This window comes from Ambystoma mexicanum, chromosome 2p (assembly GCF_040938575.1).
Source record: "Ambystoma mexicanum isolate Mex_15411 chromosome 2p, UKY_AmexF1_1, whole genome shotgun sequence".
In the NCBI taxonomy this organism is placed as follows: Eukaryota; Metazoa; Chordata; class Amphibia; order Caudata; family Ambystomatidae; genus Ambystoma; species Ambystoma mexicanum.
In genome coordinates, this window is record NC_090923.1 from 933,744,070 (window position 1) to 933,768,993 (window position 24,924).

Here is a 24,924-nt window from a genome sequence, read left to right on the forward strand (position 1 = left end):
CGATGATCTATGATTTCCTTTTATTCTTTAAATTGCTGTTAACTTAGTGTGTAATTTACATTTCAATGAATTGCTGTATATGGTGTGATCTTTTGCTTGTTCTCACTCTGATATTTTTGAGGTTATTTAATTGTACTGTATATTTTTATTAAATAAAGTTGGGGGGAAAAAAAGGTACTTACCTTGAGTTGTCCTGTACAAAGAGAACTGGCTGTGTGTAGTGTATTTTTCGTGTGATTTTAGCTTAATAGAAGTGAAGTGTTTTACCAACAGATGGTTTAGAAATAAATGTACTTTTACTTTTCAACCAAAAACCTTGAGTCGGTGTTTGCTTAAGTCATAGTAACTGTGGTCCTGTGTGTAATTTCTACTACTGCTCATTTGCTCTTGAGATAAGTCTGGCTGCTCCGCTACTGCTACCACTTTAACAGTGTAGTACAGGCTTCTACCAAAGGTGAACTTGTATTACCACTTGTAGTCTTAATTGTGGGTAGTGGTCCCTAAGGGCACTGCACAGGATTCTGCCTAACAGAAGGTATACATGTGCTCAGAGATATTGTCAGACAAGGAGATTGGCTCACAAAAATAGATCTAAAAGACGCGTACCTCATGATGCCTGTAGCAGCAGAGAATCAGCCATTCCTGAGCTTCAGATGGCAGGGGAGGATTTGGCATTTCTAGAACCTGCCGCTCGGACTCTCCTCCGCACCTTGGGCCTTTACCAAGCTCAAAAATCCTGTTGCTTCAGCGGTCAGAGAGAGAGGAATAAGAGTGATAAGTTACCTAGACGTCATCCTAATGCTAGCATCAGGCAGAGAAGGTTCCAAGTGTTAATATCCCCGCAAAAATATCTCCATACAAAAATATCATCATATTATTGCGGTGATATTAAGCCATGTAACCTGCGGGGGACACCCCTGCAACCTTTATAATTTTTTTAATGGAGCGGGGGACACCCCCGCAACCCCCGGTCCCAATAACCCCATGAATTACCCTCACCAATAATATCTCCTATGGCCTTACCCCACGACCATATATATGGCGATATTATTGGTGGCGATAATATTACCTAATACAGCAGAGAAGTGTTGCTAGAACATGTAGTTTGGGTGAGCGACCTATTAGCATCCCTCGGTTTCCTCATCAATCGGGAGGAGTCAGAATTGATGCCCAAAAGGAGGGTGGATTTTCTGGGGTTCGTAATCGACACCAAGAAAGCGGACCTGGAACTTCCGACTCAAAAGATGAAGGCTATCAAGAAGGAAATCAGAGTGTGCTTCAAGAAAACAGTGATTTCCCTTACAGGCTTTAGCACGATAGTGGGGCTGCCCGCAGCTTACATTCAGGCCATTTTTCTGGGACCAATGCGCTACAGGGCACTTCAGAGGCTAAAGATCAAACATCTGAGGGAAGGCCCGAGACATCATCAGATTGTTCCTCTCGATCAGGAATGGATTACAGAACTAGAGTGGTGGATCCAGAACATGGATACATGGAACGGCCGAGCCATCTTCAGAGACGGACCGGAAATCGTTATAGAGTCGGATGCCAACAGATCAGGTTGGGTAGCCAGGTACAGAGATTTGGAGACAGGCGAAAAATGGACCAAGAAAGAATTAGCCCTTCACAGAAATTGTCTAGAACTATTAGCTGGGTCTTTCACGATCAAGACATTCATGAGCGACAGTGTAGACTACTGCATACTTCTAAAACTTTATCAGCAGTAAGATATATAAACAACCGAGGAGGGAAAAAAGCCCAGGATGCTGGTGGAGTTGGCAAAGGACTTCTGGCACTATTGTCTGGAAAGGAGGATTTCAGTCACAGAGCAGTATCTGCTGGGGGTACAGAACATAGTTGCGGACTGGAACTCCCAGAACCTGGCAGACTCCAGCAACTGGATGCTCGACAAGCAAGCCTTACTAAAAGTGGCAAACCTCTGGGGCACTCTAGAGACCAACCCTTTTGCCTTCAGTTTGAACATTCAGCTTCCCAAGTTCTTCAGCCGGAGACTGGATCCAGACGCGTTGGGAGCAGATGCTTTCCTTCACAGCTGGAAGGGCGTGGTGCAGTACGCTTTCCCCCCGTTCGTAATGCTCACCAAAGTGTTGGCAAAAATGTCAAAGAAAAAAGCGTTAATTACCCCAGTATGGATATCACAACCGTGGTTTCCAGTTCTGATGGAACTTTCCTCGGAATTCCCACGGACACTGCCTCAGAATCCAGAGCTCCTGAGAGACCCACATGGGAGGCATCACCCTCTGATACTAGCAGGGCCACCCCCATCGCTGGCTTGCAGGGTGTCTGGTGCAAATATAGCCTCCCAGAACATTTGAAACAGGCTGCGCAGCTTATCAAGGAATCATTGGCTCCTTCTACACTCAGAAGCTATACCACTGCGTGGAGAAAGTGGGAAAGCTGGTGTGATCGACAAGGTCATCATCCAGTTTCAGCCCCATAATTCAGGTGCTCAATGTTTACCCATCTATCCACAGGAGGAAAAGCTTTTAGTACTTTGGGGGTTTATAGATCTCAGCGGGTCACAGTATAGTAGATGGCCGACCAATAGGAGAACATCCAGCTGTAGTGAGACTGCTTAAGGGGATCAAGTTCCGTTCTCCACCGCTACCCAAATATGCTTACCTGTGGGATGTGTGCTTGGACTATTTACGAATCGGGCTTCTAATAGGGAGTGATCAACACCGCAATTGTTGGGTAAATTAACAATGCTACTGTGCCTCGTCTCCTATAGCAGAGTATCAGACATCAAGGCACTGGAGGTAGAGAAAATGTTTTATTCAGATGGAGTTGTGTTTAACCTGATCAGGACAAAGTGTAGTTCGACGGTCATATCTTACCCCTACTTGCTGGGACAGCGTAAACTGTGCGTGGCTTCATGTATTAAAGAATACCAATTAAGGACAGAGGAACTCAGGCCCGGGGGTGTAACTTAGCTACTCATTGAGAGTAGGAAACCTTATAAAGCCGTAGCGGCAGCCACGATTGCTAGATGGGTGCACAATATTACGATATGGATACGTTTGGCGCACATTCAGTCAGAGGAGCCTTTGCAGAGGTTGTGTGTGGGTTCCTGTATATCTGGCCTGGATCTTGGAGCTGAAGACCAGTCGATCACTGGAGCGGAATCCAAAGAGGAAGATTAAGAGGAGATGGCTGTAGTTGATTCCAGTGACCATAGATGCCTGCTATGTAACCAGAGCCTGTTCTAACCCTTTCTTCCATGCGATGTGGGAGTCCTGAGGATGTCGACTCAGACCTTTGGAATGGTGGGATCAACCAGTCTTGAGAAGACCTGCATTTCAACGAGCTGCGACCTTAGTGGGCTGCAAACCGCCAATACCCTGGGACCTCGAACCTGACTGCAGTGCAACGTCTTCCGGAGTCCAATTCTCGGTGAAACTTTGGTGGACTCCTGCTGGACTGCCAGTAGCAAGATTCCACTCCTTGAAGTCCCGTGGGCTGAGATAGCGAGGCGAATCTGATCATCAATGAACGTTCTTTATCTCGTACCTTGGAAAGGGCGCCAAATCCACAGAACCACGATAAGCACCGAAGAATCCTTTGTTGGGAGCCTTTTCTGTCGACTACTGCTGCAAGTTCCCATCCAGTGTCTGTTCTTTCGTCACAACGACCAAGAATCCAGGGACCGGGTCCTGTGCAGCTGCATCATGAAGGAGTCTGTCTGCAAGCTCTTCTTCACTGCTGAAGTACTGTGTGGTTAAAGGTAGTAATGACCGGAGGTCTTGTGTCGCTCCTGTGTAGCCAAGTGGGTGATTTTGTGTGTTTGAGAGTTCGCCCTTACCGTTCATCCAGGCCTAATGCTGGAACGCATCTAGGGAGCCTTCTACGAAGTCCCTGAACACTTTCTGCTAACTATGAAGTCTGTACCTACTTGTTGAATGAGAAATCCTCTGAAACGCTGACTTTCCTGCATCCAAACCTCATCCTGACCTGCCTACTGTTGACCACTAGACCACTAGGGCCCCCTTCTGCCCCGAGATCACTCATGCCTTAGAATAGGGAAGGACTTTAAAGGATAAGGTCTGTGACTTGAAACTAGAACACGTGTTACTTGTTAAAGGTGTTGTAACCTGTAGGATTGTTTGGTGTGTTTTTGGAGTACAGCGCCACTACACAGGATCAATGTATAGCATTTTTTTCATGCAGCACCACTGCATGGGTTTGGTGCAATTGCTTCAAGCTATGTTTTGCCAGTGCAACATATGGATATGTAAATGAAGACAGGCTACACAGGTTAAAAACAAACCATTTTCTCATTTAAAAGCGCATTTTATTTTTCATATTCAAAATGCACACAATTTTTTTTTCTTTTCATTTGAAATGCCTATGTTGCAAGAGACATTTGAAGATTAATGAACTAATATAATTAACCGTACTAACATGATTCTAACTTCTTAATAATATAATGTGTTCTCCACTGCAAAATGAGGCAGGCTGAAACTCATTTCAGACTGTGTGCAGATTTTTTTTTCTTTTTGCATCTCTGTGCTCTATCCACAGTATTTCGAGGAAGCAAGGATTGGAATAGCAGGAAATCAGTTTTGTTACAGTTGCGACTGTAAAAGTGAGCCATTGTGTAAAGAAGGTGGATAGGACATGATGGATTTCTATTGGGTGCACGTCACCCAGGGGGCTGAAATGAGAGGTTTCCTGTAGAAACTCGGGGAGGGAGAAAGGGAGACGACATCTTGACACAGCTCGGAGAAGGACTGGGTTGATAGCTGGGGATGCCGGATTCCTAAAGCAGATTCAATACTGCTACAGAGACTGGGATTTCCAGTGAACAAGTCCCAGTTTGAGTGACAACAAATGCTTGTCCTTGCTGGGTGAACCCCTCCAGAAGGCGACCAGCCAAAGAAGTTACATGCTGAACAAGCCTGGTAATTATCTCGCTGAAATGTGGGGGCTGTGTGTATGTGTGCGAAAATATTCAGTCAGAGTAGGAGAGGAGATTCCTGTGTTTTAACCACATGTTTAATGTTGCAAATTGAATTCTTGTTCCTCGCCACTCTTTTCATTTTGTTACAGATAATGTTACTCTGAGTTTTCCATTTATTTCTGTAAAAAAAGAGTAAACTCGTGTTGAAATGCAAGTTTTATAATACAAAAAAAATTATCTGAAAGCAGGCGGGAAGTGTGTTTCATTTTTATCTTGTCCTTTGTGCATCTATCATTATAACACTGGTAATATGGGAAGATCTTTGCACAGTGCAATTGTCATTTTTAAAAGTTGCTAAAAGATAAGACATGGCAGTGTATGAGTGTGTGTGTTTTCTGAATGGAACATAATATTAACAAAATGAAATAGCCTGCTGCCGAAGGTCTATGAGTCGGCAGAAAGAGAGGCCCTGGACATAGCTCACCAAACGTAACGAACTAAACAAAAATAAGGGGTTCTGGATATTGTGGTCACATATATAAAACAAAGGATTTATGCTCACCCATAAACACCACTAAATGTATCAGTGTGCTGAAATAATGTATGTGTACTATAGTACTATATACCAAATCTAATCTGAATGCAAAGAGTGATTATTACTGAATTATTTTCGATTTGGCGGTAAGAAAATACCGCTAGGCCCCAAATCTATACAAAATACCCAACAAACCGTAACTCTGACATAGAATAAGTTGTTACACAGTTCTTCCTTACCTGTCAATTGGCCAGTCTGAAAAGTATACAAAGTTATTTAGTTAACTTTGAATTGTGTTCCACTCTTATAGAAAGTAACATTGTTGGTATTACTTTATTATTCCTGAAACAGAATAAGTGTAAATGTTTACCACAGGGTTTACTCACCGTGAATAGCATACTGCCATTCTAAATGTTTTCGTCTTTGCTTACCTTGAACTGCTGAATGCCTTTCTGAAAAAGTCTAGAAGGGTTCTGACTCACCTTAGAATTGTGTTCCAATCTTCTGAAAAGTAACATTGGTTTGACTACACATTCCTGCAATAGAAATAGTTTGTAACCAATACAGTTTTTCTCACCTTGAATAGCATACTTCTGTTCTAAATGTGTAATCCTGACGTTCTTACTTACCTTTGAAGGCATACTGCCATTCTTAAAAGTGATCTAGAAGTTATTGCTTACCTTTGAATTGTGTTCCAGTATTCTAGAAAGTAATGTTAGTGTAACTATATCCATTCTGAAAGAAGAATAAGTTATATATGTTGCAAGGTGTATACTTCTAACAGTGTTGGTATTCCTGAAACAGAATAACACTAAGTTATTACCAATAGGGTCTTGTAACGAAGGCATGGCATCAAAGTAAGACAGACCCACATGATCACAGTTCAAGGGTGTTTATTAAAACTGTAAAATGGGTGAGATAAACGCCTAGTCTAAACCTAAATCTAAGATGGGAGCAAGCTACGACCATCAAATAACAATAATACCGTCCAAGTGGAGTCTAGTCAAATAAAAGGGCCTATACTAAGAAACCCATTGCCAATCCTTACCGCTACGTTACAAAATAGTTAATGTTAAAGGTATTTATATAGCGCACCGTCAACAATGCAGTTGGTCTCCAGGTGCTCAGGCCGATCTGTAAAGAAAAAAGGTGGGGGGTGGGTTAGTGGGTGAAGAGGGCGTAGGAAGGTGAGAGGTGGTGTACTGTTGGCAGCTTCAGTTCGGTTTTCACCGTGCGCATATAGGATCGAAGCGGGTCCTCGCGTGCTGTTGTTGCGATCTATGTGTTGATTATTTGTTGTTGCAGTGTGGTGAAGTTCGTGCGGTTTGCTGTGAGAGAGTTGGTTGTGTGGGTTTTTGTGTGAATTAAGTAAGCAGAAATGTAAGGTTTTGGTTAGTGGGTTGTATGTCTCATAATCCCTGTAGTTTAGTTTATGTATCAGGTTGTCATACTGGGTTGGTATATTGGTAAATAGTTTGGGATCATGTTCATAAGAAAAGAATGAAGTGTTCACAAAATTATAAGTCAGGATGTTATGGCATGGGGTCTACCTGCCACACGTTTTTTAGCACGGGACAAGGCAGGACTTATGAGCTTAGCACACTCCTGGGCTTCTCCGGCAGGAGCTTACAGTGTCTTTTCTCAGTATCGGGGACTTCTGTGCCCAAGTCTCTTCTCATGCAAAGTATCTTGCTTCAGAGGGCCTGATCCTCAAAAACAACAAAACAAAAGTTCCTTCTGTTAACCTTTACATAGGGTGATTACCCTTCACCCTTGGATCCCCCTCTACCGGGCTTCGATCCTTCTCTCAGTCATCAGCCTCCCTCAGTCAGGCTCAGACCAACCAGAGCGCTTGCCAATTTAAACAGAGGCATCCGAAGGGCGATCCCGTCTCTCTGGGTCACTGTGTTCGCCTACGGCAAGTGCGGGCTTCATACCATCACAGTCTGCAGTGTTCCCCTAAACCGGTCGCAAACGCCAGTTCCACAATTCCCTCAGTCGGGTTCACACTTTCCACAGTTAACAATTTCAAATCTCATCAGAAAGCGGGGCCTCCCTTCCCCTAGCTTTCTCTTGGCATCCCTCCGTCGTGTGCACATTGTGCCACAGTTCATATTTCAACAAAAAGTTCTTCGAGACCCCTTAGGTTCTTCAAGTCCAGATCTTCACCCAGTCATGCTTTCCCTCAAGCCCCAGTCAGGCTTCACACAGTTCTATTCACACAAGGTTCTAGTGTGTGTTAGGGTTCACCCCAATTCATAAGTATCCCTCAATCAGGTTCATATCTGTCTCAACACTCACATAGCGTTCCCCTCAGCCGGGCACAAATGCCTATTTCCCAATCGTCAAAACTTCTGCAATGTGTCAAGGGCTTTCAATTATACAAGGAATTTGGCTTGACCCTTGTATGACCACCTTAACACCTTATACCGGCCTTCCCTATGTCCTCTTGGTACTTGTAGTCTCTTTACTCACAATGTCCAACACAGTTTCGTCGTTCAGGGGAGTGGTACCAGTCACAGACCTTCGACTGAGCGCCCACATGGCTCCAGACCACTCTATCTCTGGTACCAAGTTTGCTCACAAAATACCTCTCATCTAATTATCTTCTTAATGTTGCCACTGCAACCTTGAGCTTAACATAGGCCGGTCGACTATCAGGTTCTTCGAACTCACCGGCTGTGCTGAACACGTTGGCGGTTCCTTTGCCGCTGGAGTCAAGGACGATAGCACAATGGCAACCATGTCTCCCCACCCTGGCCATCAGTGAGGGAGGGTGCCACGTACCGCTGACATCTGTGACACCATTTGCCAGCTGTGATTCCAGTTCCTGTGTTCCTTTCATCGGAGGCTTTGCGGGTCTGGGCTGAAAAGGGCAAAGGCAACTCCCTCCTTGACTTCCTTTCAGGTATTGCTACCTTTTTCCTCCGTTTGATCTGCTGTCCTGGAATGGCTGCCTTCTTGTGCGTTCGGCCTTGCTCAGAGTGTGCTCTTGTGCTATGCCTTTTATCCCTATGGGGAAGGGAAAAGGTAGTCAGGTGTGTGTGTAGTTGTCGGTAATTACCGGACCGTTGTGTTGGGACATGTCAGGTAAACGGCTCGGGCATTATTCCGTTGTTGTTCACGCTGTGAGAAAGTATTTGTGTTGGAAAAGGGGGGAGGGAGGTAGAGATTCTAAGTATCCTACTAGACAGGATGGGGAAAAGGTGTCACAAGGAAGGGGATACTGCGTCTCAACCTTCATGTCCCACTTCCACTCCACTCCACGAAAACCCCTCATCCAGGTGATCCTCCCGCATTGGTCCACCCCCAGGAAATGGATGCAATAGCGATGGCCCTGTCCTGGTCTCCTGGATGACAGATCACCCGGGACTAGCGAGTGGAACACCTTCAGGTTTCTCACAGTCTGCTTACCTTGAATTACATTGTCATTCTAAAAGTCTACTAATGTGGTTTTACTCCCCCATGAAGAACATTCTGCCATTCTAAATGTATATCACTAGGTTGTACTCACCTTGAACTGCATCATAATGCTATTCGAAATAAGGTTCATACTTTAGTTTGCATACCATTATTATTATCATCATCATCATGGTATTTATTGAGCATCGACCTAGCTTCGAAAAGCAACGGAACGCTTTACAGAGGTATACAACAGTACAGATGCATAACGAAGCTCTTTTCAGAGGTAACAACAGAACAGATATACAGCGGGGTGTAGGACACAGAGGAGGGGTTCAGCTGTACAGGGTGGCCAGGAGGAGAGGGGCAGACAGCATCTAGCAAGTTCAGTGGCACGCGTATCGACGTGATGGCATAGGTGTTGAGGAGGAGAGACTCCTTGAGGAGGTGGGTCCTGAGTTCTTTTCTGAATAGTGGAAACCAGTCTGATGCTGACAGGGAGGAGGTTCCATAGTCTTGGGGAGTCGGCAGAGAAGGATAGTTTTCTTGTCCGCGTGGTGTTGGACCACTGTGCAGCTGGTATTTCATTTGGCTTTACAAGTTCACTTAGCACACAAGTTCTGTGTTCAAAAAAGTTGCTGTTTGCAACCTTCCCCCAACACTGTGCGGTTTACTATAGGTTCTTCCTCAGACTCACCGGCTGTGCTGACCTTGTAGTTTCTTGTCTCTGGTGTCAAGGACGGTACCACAGTAGCAAGCGCGCCTCCCCACCTCTGTTATCAGTGCGGGAGGGTCCTGTGCACCGTAGACATCTGTTACACCACACGCATGCTGCAGTTCCTGGTTTTACGATTCCTTTCACAGAGGCTTCACGGGTTTGGGTCGACAAAGGCAAGGGCACTTCCCTCCTTGTTGTCCTTTCCGATCTCGCTGCCTTTCTTCTCTTTTTGAATTGCCGTCCTGGAATAGCTGCTCCCTCTTGCGTTTGTTCTTACTCAAAGTGTGCTCTCGTACTCTGCCTTTTTTCCCTGTGGGGAAGTGAAAGGGCCGTCAGGTGTGTGTAGTTATTGTCAACTGTCGGACTCTGCCTAACCCTTGTGTTGGGACACGTCAGGTAAACCGCTCTGGTGTTAGTCCATTGTCTTTCACGGTGTAAGAAAGTCTGTGTTGGAAAAGGGGGTACCGCGTCTCGCCTGGTGTCATGCTTCCACTCCCCCGAAAACCCCACATCCAGGTGATCCTCCCCCGCTGGCCCACCCCCAAGAACTGGATCCAATAGCAATGGCAGTGTCCTGGTCACCTGGATGACAGATCTCCGAGGACTAGCGGGTGAGACTCCTTCAGGGTTCTCACAATATGCAGATTTTCCTCCTCCTGTAGTCTTGAATACAGAGTAGTAGCTGTCACTTGATATTACACCAGATGTTGATTCTGAGCCAGACTTTAATTAAAGAGTCAGAGTCTCTGACATGTCCTCCCAAGTAAAAAACCACTTCTCCCTGGGGTCATTTTCACCCTCTTTCTTCCTCAGTCTGATGTGGCAGGTCCCATACTAAAACCATCCTTCAACTCCTACTGATGCTCTTTTGCCTCCTCTCCCCTCCAATCATGATCTTCCATTGCCGAGTCCCTTGTACCTCTTCAGTCTCCAAATGCAAGCTTCCTCGGTCTCCAAACCCACACTAGGCTTCTGTTTCTCGTGGGTCTTATTGGGCATTGATCCTACCCCATAGGCTGGGCTCAGCATTAGGATATGCAGCTGTTTCTCATATTTGTTCTCTCCTTGGGATTGGAGGGTATGACGTTCCTTCATTGACAGTGTTTTTTTCCGATGGTTTTATTCCCGAATTTTATTTTCTGAAATAAACTCATCGAAAAATAAAGGGGGTTGTGGGTAAGAGTATGTAAAGGGATGGGGGAGGGTCGGGAATAATGTAACATTAATAGGGGAGAGGAGTTCGGGGGGAATCCCCAAAAATGAAAATACAAATTTCAATGCGTTTTCAAGAAAAACATTTTGGCAAAAAATGCTGTTGAATGAACATAGAACCGATTAGAAGGCTGTTGTGCGTCGTGCAGATCAAGTCTATAAAAGGTTCATCTATCATCTTGGATCTTAGATGTTACTCGAGAAAGCACTTAGCAGGGCTCAAAATTCCAATTCAAGGAGCATGAGCTAAAACCAGCTCCTAGTTTTTGGGCATCACCCAGTAGACCGGAGCTACCGCTGGAGAATCAGAAGAGTACTCTGCAAATTAGACGCACACTAATATTCCCTCCATTACTAATATTCCCTCCATTATGTATGAGCCCTTACATTTAAAAGTCTCATAGACGTGCCCCAATTATTCTTCATTTACATTCTAAAACACACAAGATTATTGTCATATATGCATGATTGCAACGCATTAGTTTAAGCTAACCAGACTCTCCTACGGTAGAAGCAGGAGCTAAATAGCTTTCAGCAATTTCAAACAGCCCTCACAATCGTGCATACTGCTGCTACCCGTAGTAGTTGTCTCACTTGATCCACCATGCGATTCCTATACCATAGTGTGGCGGTCATGAATCAAAATTGTTCTTGTGCGATTGCTGTTCTTACTGATTACAATGTCCCTTAAAGGGGCACTGCTCCCCATTGTCTCAATATAGCAACCCATCACAACTCCCCTGCATGAGGGCAGGGAGTGGATCTTCTCAAAACTGCACCAAAACAGAGGGTCATGTGGCCTCTGGTGGCACCAAGCCCCTTTGGGAACAAATCATCCACTTCCATGGACATGCCGGGGACATTTCACAGATACCATACTCCAGAGGGAGAATCATCCTGGACTGACACCATATGTAAAATTAACTCCATGGCTTGGAATAGGCTTACACCATCAAAGTTCTCCTGGAATTATGAATCATGCTAGCTAGTTCTATGGATGGACTTTCACTTCTAAAACCGTACCTTTTATGCTCCAAACTAGCTATTGCCCGCTGCAGACATGAGGCACATGTGGGTAGTGCAGTGTTGATGGAAGGCTGCACAAGATCTAAGGGGGAGCCTGGCTAGTTCCAAACATATGTTTCTGACCAATAAGGTGCAACAAAGATGAACTGGGTGGAAATTTCTCAGATCAACAGCACAACCGCGATAATTAACGGGATGGGGAGAAAAGCACAGAGAACCTTAAGGGGCCACGTCAATGTCAGTGACACAGAGCCAAGCCAGTGGGTGAGGATCTTGAGTGCCAAACAGAGGACGCTTCACACAACTGTTGAAACACCTGGGGCAAGGAGTTACGTTTTGGGTTGCTGGAAAAGGTCTGCTCCAGGCATCCGCCTAATGCGACAGATGGACATAAGTCATGGGGTATCTAGAAAAATTCAAGGGTTTTATTTAAAAAGAAAAACAGGCAGATGCTTTAATGGAATGATCCAGACTAGAAAGGGGAGGGAGGGACACACTATTAGGCACCCCTCTCTCATCTCCCATGTGCTTTGACCTACCTAGCCCAGGCAGTCCCTAAAATCTCAGGTTCTCCAACTGACTATCGATAACACCTGCTATCTACTGCTAGCTTGCAATGAGGACCTAAAGGCAACAGCCTTCTAGTTGGCTCCCACTAGAGATTTTTTAGAGAGGCTCTATCCTATCACTGCCCAGGATTGTTCATGTGGCTTGATGGGAAAATGCCAATCTCAGATGCTCCAGTTCATTGTTATCCTCAGTCGATCCAGTTTGCTGTACTTTGGTCTTACTACCGTCTTCATTTCTCCCACCATCTGCTCACTGTTCATACTCCCTCCTGTCTTCACACACACTGTCCTTTTGTTGCCTTTCTCCTCCCTCGTCTCCTTACACTACACACTGCACCCCATCGCCTCACCTCTCTCTACAACCCTCTCCTCACCTCTTACTACACCCATCTCACTACACCTTTGCCACCTCCACTACATCCCCTCTCTTTACCTCTCTCGAACACCCCACTACTCACCTCCCCAACACCTCTCCCAACACCCCTCTACTCACCTCTCGCTACACACCCCTTCCCTCATCTCTCACTACACTGCCGTTCTACATCTATGCTATACCAAACGCTCTGTACCACTACCGTCAACCCCCTTCATTCTGCTTCACTCCATCCACACCCCTAGTTCCACTACCACCTTGCACTCTCCACACCTTACCCCATAAACTCACTATCTAACTTTCACTCTTGCTAATTCCCCCTACACTTCTCCCTCTCTTTCTCCATCTTTCTTTCTCTCACACAGAGACTGCCCATTCCTCACACTCCACACATGCAATTGGTATCACTCTCTCTCACCAGCAGTTTGCTCCAATTATGCCACCAACTCTTCAGCACTCTTCTCCTCGGTCTGTCCTGCTCTTGGTCTCAGTCTACTTCCACACACCCCTGCATCCCACAATCTGCCTCCCATTAACTCTTCTGAAATACTGTTTCTGCTGGCTCTGTTTCCCCTCCCCCTTTCATTGGCTGCAGCGCTTATCTGACTCTAGGAACCAATCTGTGCCTGTATTTTCCTCAAGGTCTGTGTTAAATAGGTGAAAGGCTTTAAAAACCCTCCCCCCTTAAATTCCCAGTCCATTTCACTGGCTGTTCTTGATTCTGTTCTACTAGCTTCAGTTTGGGTTTCCTCGCTATTCTCCGATGTACTCTGCGAGTCATGGGTCTGAAAGAACGGGGAAAAAAAACACTGGCCAGGAAAAGTGCTGGCTGGCACTCTGCAACAGAGGGTGGCAACAGTAGCAACATGCATGGTACAGATGGGGGTCTCAGATGCTAGGGTCCACTCATCGTTCACTTACACCTCGTCAGGGGTCTGGATCTGGTCCCACCTTTTCCGGTTTACATAGGCCATTGGCATTGTGTTGTCTGTACTGATTTGGATAACCTTCCTGGATCCAGGGAGAAATAACAGTATCTACCTGAATACTGTTGACAGTTCCCAGCATTAAGAGCAGTTACTGGACCATTCGGTTCACCAAAAACCATGAATTGCTCTGTTCTCCATCGTGGTGCCCCATCCCAGGGCACTTGGGTCCATCGTGATCACGGTTGGGATGGGTGGGTTGAGAGCAAATACTCTGTTCATGTTCACTAGTTACATCCACCGATGAGGCAGAGTCCTCACGATGGAACACACTGGGAAGAGAGCCTTGCAACTTCTGTGAACTGGAGTCCAAAGAATGCAAAGGTGAGCAAACCTGAGATTGAGCCTTTCCTAAAGGCGTGACCAACATCCAGGAAGCCATTAGGCCCTGCACTCTCAGCCTTTGACTCACTGTCACCTCCTGTGGAAATCAGAGATTTCCTGATCAAAACAGCTAATTTCTGGTAGTGCCAAACAACCCTCTTCTGCTCTGCCCCAATGAAAGCTAGACCCTGTGATGGGCTAGATGAGACCTGGAGAAGTTTCAACAGAAACCAACATTTTTTTAAAACAATTTCAATGTACCCAACACACCATTGTCTATTTTCTTTGGCGAAGCCCTTGGATTAGCCAAACGTCTGGATGATGGGAAGGCTGCTTCCCCCTTCCTTGTTGGGAAACCCCACCAATGGAGCCAACACCTTTGTAAAGACTCTTGAGGCAAATCAAACTGGCGGAGTGTCTGCCACAAATAACCACACTGTCTCCCAAAGTAGTTCCAAGGGTGTTTATTGTAACTTTACAGATTGTTTGGACCAGGGCTTCTCTGGGGAACCGTTGGGGCCCACTGGTATCTTAAGGGAAGTTTGTCACTAGGGCCATGCCTAATTCCTGCTATCTGTAATTCCCACCGGTTTAGCCCCTCCCAAGCCTAGGCATCCTCAACGGGGTCTTGGTACTACCAAAAGGGAACAACTATCTGTCTCTCCCTTCCTTGTACCAATAGTTGCTTCTCTAAAAATGATGGCTAACTGACCTTCAAACTTACCCTGACCTAACCCGCTTAGTCTACTAAGGGAGTCAGTAGTGATGGTGGCCTCTTCTACACAATGCCACCTGTTCTCCTTGCATGCACAATCTCACCCGACTCCTTCCACAACACTGGGCCTCTGATGTTCTCCTCCGGCCATACTACTGCACCTCCGATCTATCACTCCTTCTTTCCACAGCCACCCTTTGGACTTACTTCTCTTCTTATTCCTTGAATAACTACCACTCTACTACTACCTCTGCTGTTATACTTTCTCATTTCTTCTTTGTTCCTGTTCTACTTCCTACCCTCTTGCAATTCTTCTGTTATGATCTTTCTCTCGCCCCTCCCACCACTACTCCTATTCGCCACTCCCTATCATTTTTACTACTATCCCTCTACTGCTATTCCTACGTCTTTATTAACAATACCACTCCACCACCTCTTCTCCGTTTAATCGTATTCTTCACAGCCGCTACAATCACTGCTACATACTACCTCTTTCTCTAACTAAGACTACCACCCAGTACCAACAATCATCACTTCCTACTCCCAAATCTACTCCATTATTCCGGCAACTATCAGCCCACTGCCATCTTGCTACTCCTATTCTATTTCTACCTCTCAAACTCTCTCCTCTCACTTACAAACACTCTTATGATGTCAACCGGGCAAAACTGAGGTCCACTGAAGAAGAGCTGAATACCAAACTGAAAAGTAAATTGGGGGAGTAGGACTGGATTTTGAACCTAAACAAGGCTTCTGCCTACAAGTTACAACGGAACATGGCCAACAAAACAAGGGCCCTTGGTGTTTTACCTAAATACCTGATGAAGTTCCCATCTAGACACAACAGATATCAATTCCTCCGATTTCGGCTGAACCTTTTTTGACAAATTAAATAATTGGGTCAAGGTCCCTATTAAATGCAATGAAAAACAACAAATGTGGTTTCTGCTCAGGAAAAGATCAAGTGGAAACCTTAAAACACTTACTGTTCTGTATGGGACTGACTGAAATCAGAACTAAACATTTCAGTCAATTCTTAAAACACGCCCCCCATCCATGAGCACGGACACCTGGTGGACATTTGCTCTAAGTGGGAAAAGGGGTCAGTAGTCGTAGCAACAATAGCATTTATGAATGAAATATTGCCATAGTGGAAACAAAAGGAGCTGATGTGGACTAGTGGTGGATAGTCAACCCTGTGGTGTGAGATGTAGCGATTAGCCATACCATACCTGATTTGGGAAGAATGTTTTTCTGCTTTTTTACTTTTTTACCTCTTTCACCTTATTTCACACTTCAGGTACTTACATGCTCTTCTTCAGTTTTATTTTTATTTTAAACTATTTTAAAGGACGAGGAGAAGAAGATTGTGTAATTTCTAATTTTGCAATGAATGAACGCAAAAAAACCAAAAAAAGCAACATATGTGACCAAAGCGACTAAGAAGACAGACTCCTCTTCCAGCCTTGCTTTCTCGGGATTACTAGGTAGTGGGCCTAATGGACCTGTGGACATTCTGCAGAGTGAAAGAAAACGTTGCTTCATAGCAGTACCATATTTTACCTCTGGGCATTCGAGCATGAATACATAAGTGCCAACATGTGGGTTTACAAAGGACCTGGCAGGCACAAGCAAATGATTTCCCAGCTGAGTTGTTAATCAGACATACTTTAGGACCTTTATTAGGACACTGCTCCCATTACCTACTCTATGCCTCTCATGATACAAAAAGGGGAGCATACTCAACTACAGCCTGTTCCTCATATTGCTCAATTTAGGCCACATCCCTGCACAGGGCTAATGAATGGTTATGTATATTCCTACATTCTTTGCCTCCAGGCTGTTGGGAGGCAGATGAAGATGTCATCCATAGCTTCTGCCCCTCCCTCCCGGCCCATTACCACACAGCTGAGAAACGTTACTCACAGAGACAACTGTACCGTCCCTATCCCAGGCAGGTACAGCAGGATGTGGATGCAATTTAAGCTGAATATTGCAAAAGCAGTCAAGCTGACATAACAGTAACAAGCGCATGCATTAGACACAAAGCAAACATGCATTTCATATGAAGAACATCTACACTAGGTAATTGATGCTATGTTAATATTCTTCATATATAAATGCATAAATGTGACATGAAGAAACTAACATAGCCACTTAAGTTGAATGCAACATGAACGACTCCTGAACATAGCTCACAAACATAAAAATGGAAGCCACAGCATGTTTTAATTAATCAAAGGCCTCAAGACTTCGTGAGAACACAAAATGCTGAATCCACAGAAAAGCAGATCCGTGCAGAGCTCAGAAGTTAGCTTACAATTAGTGCCACGGTTAAAATGAAATAGGGGAGGATGGGAACGGCGGAGCAAAGGCACGAGATAGCAGTTCCCAAGACACAAGCAGGATATTCCTAGAATATTTAAAGTGTTATGAGGATACAACCAGTCTGTTAGCTAGTTGCAGCAAAATAGCATGCCAAGAGACTCCATGGAGAATAACTCAAGCATGTCCCTTGTGGAAACAGAAAACACGACACACGTTAACATTAGCTACAACCTCAATAAATAGAAGGTTATTCAATTTCATACACGGTCTTCTAACAAGTAACCTATAACTGGAGAACACCGACTATTCATTAGAAGCCAACAAGAAAGAAAACACCTGCACTACTCCCTAAAATCACAAATAGACAAGCTGCCCTACAAGGTAAAGAACAAAGAGATTGCCCGGTCTCATGGCCTGAGAATGAGGGATGGTAACTTTTTTAATTGAACAAAGGACAGTCCATGGGCCTCTCTCCCCTACTCTCTGTCTGATTCATATCTTCATGACCTGTCAAGTGTCCAAGGTTGGTTAGCAGGGAGCCAACCTATCAAAACCCTTAGTGTCATGCAGTCCCTCAAATAGTAGGTCAACCAATAATTTGTTGTAAGAATGATGTAGTTTTACCTTCATCAATATATGAGTGGTTCCAGGTGGAGCCATCAGATGTGAAATCCAATCAAATGTTTAATCCCTATATAATCTATATGTAGCCAAACCCACTAACCGATGCCTGTAGGTTTTGTAACTGAGATTATGTTATGACATCATTGGTGACAAGTTTGTAGTACTTAAGAGATGGTTTCTTGTAAAAATGTTGAGTAACAAGATTTGAATGCTTGTATGCTGTCCCGGCTTTGTTTGGATGATAATAAAGCTGGATGTTGCCTTGCACCTGGTCTACTTCATCTTTGAGTCTGGTTAGGAGGGACTCTAGACCCTCTGGGTCTGTTTGGCACTTTTGGGACCGCCTTAAAGTGAAAATGAGAATGACGGCTGAATAAGCAAACTGAGTCTGACCTGCAAGCCCCATGGGTATTCTAGCCATGTGGAATGTTTTATACAGTACTCAGACCATGAAGAGGGGCGTGGGAGTGATAATCTTTAAAATCAGAACACTCAGCATTTAATGGGTAAAAACAAAGTTCTAGGTGACCTGCATCTTGGCGTTGCCAGACTAGCAAAATAATTACAGTGCTGGATTTGTCATGACAGGAGTAAGACGTTTTGACAAAAAGAGCACAGAGCAGGAATTCATAAACCCATACACACCCTCCACTTCCAACCTGAAACTCCCCACCATGTGCTTCTCCTCTAGTTGCTTGCAGATCACTTGCTGTCAAATTGCCTGTACTCCCCCGCCCCATTGCTAGCTCCCCACTCCCTTGTATCTCTGCTTCACTCGCCACATGTCCATTCCTCTTATGATTTGTAAAGCGCTTTGTTGCTTCCTGAAGCTAGGTCTGCACTCAAACACAATTATTATATACTAAACCAATTTAGAAAGTGTCCCAAAATATAAATGGTGACATGGGAATGGGCCAATTAGAGGGAGAGCAGCGACAGAGCAAAGGGTGTAGAAGGTACACACAGAAATGATAAAAGGAAGAGGTAATTCAATTTGAAAAAGAAAAATGTGTAGGATGTTGAATTCAGAGTAAACATATAGTAGATCCATCATCATGACAATCCCAAATTGCAACCACTGCATTATCCAACATGGATGCCCATGTAACCGATGCCTATCCATGCTCCAAAAGGTATTTCAATATCGGACACTGCAAGCTCACCCAAACGATCTTTCAATTATTTCCCAGTCAAAGCCACTATGCTAGCTCCCTCCCCAGAACAATGATCTACTAACTTAGTATACCCTACCTTATGTCCAAAGTAACTAAGTTTGCTTCCAGACAATCATAGCCTACAATTACGAAATTGTGCTCACAAATGCCTCCAAATAAGATGCAGATCTTGTACATCAACCAAGCCATAGAAAACTGCACACAATCATGCAAGCAAATTAATGATGACCTGGTTAGTTCCCGCACCAACGAGCTTCACATGTGCATGTTTGAGTTTTTTTCCTCAGCGTCACAAGGCCACTCTCACAGCTTGTGTGCCAAACGCAAACGTATTCCAAACTTTACCATCTATTGGACCCGTACTACTGCTGAAACAAATTGGATATCCTTACCTTCTCAATCTCTGGCACAGTCCGGGAGCAGTACAGAAGCTTTGTCACTTCCAAGGGGTATGCCTGAGAAGTAGCAAACAAACAAATAACAATAAATATAACCTACAAAACATTACAGTGGGTGAATAAATGACATGCCAAGATGTACGAATAAATCTCCAATGCAGTGAGAAACTTTACTTTGGAACACAATACAGTGGCAAACATCACACATGGTGATTCAGTCCGGAGCCATCTGGAGGGCTCTCAAGCCAACTACTCCTGATCCTTTTCCCACAAGACGATCACTTCATTAGCCAAATGTCAGAAAAATGTCACAATTTACTGGCACTATATCTTTAAGGGGGCTTAGTCAGTGGTCTCTAAAGTATGTACGACAATCACAGACAGACTTTACCAAGTTTAGGACTTAAATCGTGTGATGCAGCCAATCCACTTCGATAGTGATACAGCTAAAGATTTGGCTAGCAGCAAACAGTACTTTTTATTTTGAGAACATAAATCAGTTCCTGGGCAAAAGCTCGAAGCATGAGAAGCCAAGAATGAGTTTTGCCCTATAAATGTGCGAAAACCCACACCTTCCGCTTGTGGCTACTCAATGAGGTCAACCACCTCTTGATAAAGGGCTGCACTGAGGGAGGTGTAGGTCATATGGAATGTTTTTTCTTTATATTTAGTGTTCATTTGTCAGGTAACCACTAAACACAGGCTCGATTTGGGGAGCCAAAAGGAAAAGGGGGCGTGGTGGGCAACAGATCGCTTATGGTCATAGGCCATTCAGATGAGATAGGTGCAAAGTAGAGGAAACAGGGGAAATGCACAACAAATGACTCGTTCAAGAAGGTCCAGAAGCCCAGTCATGTAGATCAGTAAGGAGCTAGGAGAAGAACGACGACTAAGGCAAAGGATCAGAAGACAAACTGCCAAAGATTGTCCACATGATCTAGAAGGGGTGGCTGCATTGGTCCAGAGGGCATCCAGAGGCCTGCAGTTCGAGGCGAGGATGAACCACCATCATTGTCGTGACTGAGACTAACAGAGCCTGGGGAAGAAGGGGTGGCCTCAGCATTGGACAGTAGTTAGCCACTTCCTGGAGGGAGCTTAGAGACAAAAAAATGACTATCACGGCATTTACCATGGTCTTTTCAGGGACTTGCATTGATATGGCATTTATAACGCGCCTATACACAAGTGTTTCAAGGCGCGACGAGGCAAGGAAGGGGGAACAGGGGAGGACAGACAACGATTTTACTAGGCCAGGTGTCATTCAAATCGTGCAAGTGCATGGAAAGCAGTAATGCTTTTCAAAAGGTGTGCATTGATGACCTGGTGGCCGCAGCACAAATATCCTGCCCCGCGACACCCCTCTGAAGAGCCGTGGAAGTTGCCATGCCTCTGGTTGAATGAGCCCTTAATCCATCTGGAGGCTCTTTCCCAGCTAGTTTATAGCATTCAGAGATTGCTACAATTATCCATCTGGATAGTGTTTGTTTAGATACTGCAAGGCCCAATTTGTGTCCAGTATATCCAACAAACAATTGGACACATTGTCGGAGATTTACCAATCTGGAAATGTAGAAACTGAGAGCCCTTTTAGGGTCCAGTCTATGTAACCTTTCCTCTTCCTTACTAGCCTGAGGTGGAGGATAAAAGGAAGGTAACACAATCTTTTGTGACAGATGCAAATCAGACACTATTTTAGGCAAGAAAGATGGTTTTGACTTTTAAAATAACTTTATCCCTATGGAAAATGGTGTGAGGAGGCTTACAAGACAGTGCCTGCAACTCACTTACCCTGTTATAGCCACTAACAGAATTGTCTTAAGAGTGAGCAGTCTTAATGGGCAAGAATGTAAAGGTTCGAAAGGAGCACACATGAGAAATTTTAAGACTAGATTTAAATCTCAGATGGGCACCTGAAAAGGTGTCGGAGGGTATACATTTGTCAACCCTTTTAAGAATTGAATAAAGGCATTTTAAAATAGGACACCTCTTCCGAGGAGCGCTTAAAAATAGATAGCGCTTCCAAGTAACCTTTTATAGTTCCAACTTGGAGCCCCAAATTGGCTAAGTGTAAGAGAAAAGAAAGTACTGTTGCAGTATTACAAAGAAATGGATCCACATTCTTATCCATGCACCAGTCACTGAACTTGTTGTAACAACACTGGTACAGGGATTTTGTTGCTGGCCTACGGGCCGAAAGCAAAATCTCCATTACGCCATCCGGGAGGTCCCAATCCTTATATTTTAGCCTCTCAGAAACCATGCGTGAAGGCTGAGTGTTTTGACCTCTGGACAGAGAACCCTACCTTGCGAGAGAAGATCCTCTCTTTGTGGAAGACGTATTGGAGGGCAGATGGACATGTCCAGAAGGTCCGGGTACCACGTCCTCCTGGCCCAATACGGGGCAATTAGGATCATGGTTTTCCTGAACTTTCTCAACCTCCTGATTATGTGAGGAATCACGGGGACTGTAGGAAACGCATAAAGGAGTGGAAATACACAGTCCACTAGGAACGCGTCCCCTAGAGCTCCTCTTGGGGGAAATTCCCTTGAGCAATACAGTTTGAACTTCCGGTTGGCCCCGGTCACGAACAGATCCACTTGAGGGGTTCCCCAAAGGGAAAAGATCTCTTGAAGGACTTCCTGAGCTAGTTCCCATTCGTGGGAGACTGTGCTCTGCCTGCTCAGAGCGTCTGCCGCCGTGTTTAGCTCTCCGGCGAGGTGAACTGCCGATAGAGAGATTCCTTCTTGCATTGCCCAAAACCAGAGCTGCATTGCCTCTCGGCACAGTGGAAGTGATCCTACGCCTCCTCTATTGTTGAGGTAGTACATGGCCACTGTGTTGTCTGTCATTATTGGGACATTCTTTCCCTGTACAGAGGGCAGAAAAGTCTTCAGCGCTAGTCTGATTGTTCTCAGCTCCAATAGGTTGATATGTAGTTTGGACTCTGATGGAGACCAACGACTGCCGATTGTCAGATCGTTGGTGTGGACTCCCCACCATGTGAGTGAGGAGTCCATCACTACCGTTATCTCCGCCCATGGTTGCCAAAAAGGTTGCCCCTTGAGGATATTCTCCTTGCTAGCCCACCATAGGAGATCTTGAGCCACTTTGGTCAGGACTTGTAGAAGGTCTGACATCTCCCCCGAATACTGGGACCATTGAGTCCTGAGGGCTCACTGAAGGGATCTCATCCTCAATCCGGCCTCTCGCACCAGAAAAATGCAGGATGTCATGGGGCCTAACAAACTTAGAAAGTCGAAAGCCGGTAGATGTTGCACATTTTGAAACTTCATTACCATCTGCAGAATGTGGTGAGCTCTCTCGTCGGGAGGCAAGGCTTTACCTGAGGAAGTGTCCAGGATCACTCCGATGAATTGGAGTTTTTGGCTTGGAATCATTTGTGACTTCTTGTAATTGAGGGAGAAGCCCAGACTGTGTAAGGAGTGGCAGGTCGGATGAACTCGCCCTGATTATCCAATCGTCCAGATAAGGGTAGACGTGAATCCCCCTTCTTCTGATACTCGCTGCCACCACTGCCATCAGTTTGGTAAAAACCGTCGGGGCGTAGGTCAGCCCAAATGGTAGAACCCGAAACTGATAATGAGAACCACCAATGGCGAACCTCAGGTACCAGGAACCTCAGGTACTTTCTATGCTTGAGATGGATTGGCACATGAAAATAAGTATCCTGAAGATCCAATGAAACCACCCAGTCCTGAAGCTGAAGAGCCTGAAGGATCTGCGAAAGGGTCACCATCTTGAACTTGTCCTTCCTGAGGAACTTGTTCAAGCTTCTCAAGTCCAAGATGGGTCTCAATCCTCCATCCTTTTTGGGGATGAAAAAATAGGGGGAGTACCAGCCCTTGTTCCTCTCCGCTAAAGGTGCATGTTCTATTGTACCTTTCTCTAGCAGAGTTAAAATCTCAAGGAGCAGGTCTTGGCTCCCGGTGGATGATCTTGAGGTCTTTGATGAAAAAGAAGGCAGTAACCATGGGATCACTATCTCTAGTGCACAGGCATCCGACGTAATGCCCCGCCATTCGTCCAGATACCGAGTGATTCTGCCTCCCACCAGGGTTTTGTGGGTTAAGACCTCAAAGTGGCTTTGCAGCGGCTGCAGCAGTGGCTGAGGAGGTAGTAGCCGCTGCTGTGGCTGATCTAGCACCTCTCCCTTTTCCACCACAAAACGGTGTTCTCTGTTGGCCTCTCTGACTGGCCTGCCCACTCCCTTTTCCAAAAGAGGAATAGAAGCGAAAGGGGCGACTCTTCCAGCAAGATGAGCCAGCGTAAGAGTGTTGTTGAGGTTGACTTATAGCGGCGCTGAGTGATTTTGCTGCCATTTTCGAGGTCTGCAGCTACTCCAAGCTCTCGTCCGCCTTGCTGCCAAACAACCTCAAGCCGTCAAAGGGCATATTAAGTAATCTAGACTGCACATCAGGTGCAAAACCAGATTTCCTTAGCCATGCGAATCTGCGCAAGACCGTGCTAGATGCCATGGACCCGATTATACTATCCGCAGTGTCCAATCCTGACTGAAGGCATTCCTCCATAGCCTCTTTATTATCCTTCACTATAGCCAGGAAACCACCCCGTTCCTCACCTTCTGGGATGCGTTCAGCCGTTGATTACATGCAGCCCCACAGGGTATACGTAAATCTTGCTAATGTTCAAGTGACATTAGTCGATTTCAGGGCCATGCTGCCCGAAGAAAAAGATTTCCGGGCCCAAGCATCAACTTTTTTTATCGTCCCTGTCTGGTGGTATTGATGGGTAAGCTGATTGCCTAGTAGAGGTTGCAGCCTGCACCACTAGACTTTCAGGAGATGGATGTTTGGATAAATATTCTGGATCTGATAAAGCTGGTCTATATTTTGGTACCAGTTTCTTATTTAGTGCTGCAATCAAATCAGGAGTATTCCAATTTACAATTACTCATTTTTGCAGAGCTTTATGGAATGGCAGAACAGGATCTTTTAAAAAGGACCTTCACTCAGGATGTCAGTCATGTCATCCTGGTCAAAATCTGGGGAAGCTGCTTTCCAACCCATAAAATCAATGACCCTTCCCATAAGGAGGTTCCTATAACTGGACCAGCATGATCTGTAGGGTCTGGCCTTTCAAAATCCACTTCAGGTGAAGTGTCTAAGCCACTTGCATTTTGGAGACAGTCATAAAGGTCTGTTATCTTAGACTGTGGGTCCACTAGTTCTTCATGAACCTCTCTGGCTCCAAATCTAACTCCAGCTGGAGTGACATCCTCTTCAGAAGAATAGATGACATGGATCTAAAAAAATCTTGTCTAGGTTGAGGGTGGAAAGTCTTTTCATGCAAAGAAGGTGGAATTTGCCTAAACGTGGACAATGGCGTCGACTTGGGTCTTGGTATCAAAGAAGGTCTTGATAAAGGCGTCGATAGGGTAGACGCTAGCTTCAACTGTGTCGAAGGAGGCTTCAATACAGCTAAAGGTGTCAACGTCATCTTCGTCATCGAACTCAATGCTATGGTCGTCGACAGTGTCGAGTCGAGTCTTGGCTTCGACGCTGATTCCGCTAGTCCCAATTTATGCACCGAATGCTTAGACTTAGTGCGAGGCATCGGGGAACTTTCCCTTGAAGAC

The 24,924-nt window shown here is 45.2% G+C and overlaps 1 protein-coding gene across 2 annotated transcripts in view; it reads right to left on the reverse strand.

Moving 5' to 3' along the window:
- The window catches only part of ERCC2 (ERCC excision repair 2, TFIIH core complex helicase subunit), a 1,037,455-nt gene that overhangs the window by 827,509 nt on the left and 185,022 nt on the right, over nt 1-24,924 (reverse strand). For both annotated transcript variants that reach the window (XM_069644679.1, XM_069644680.1), the window contains exon 4: nt 19,301-19,363. In XM_069644679.1, coding sequence (XP_069500780.1) covers nt 19,301-19,363 — 63 coding nt within the window. The remainder of the gene's footprint in view (nt 1-19,300; nt 19,364-24,924) is intronic.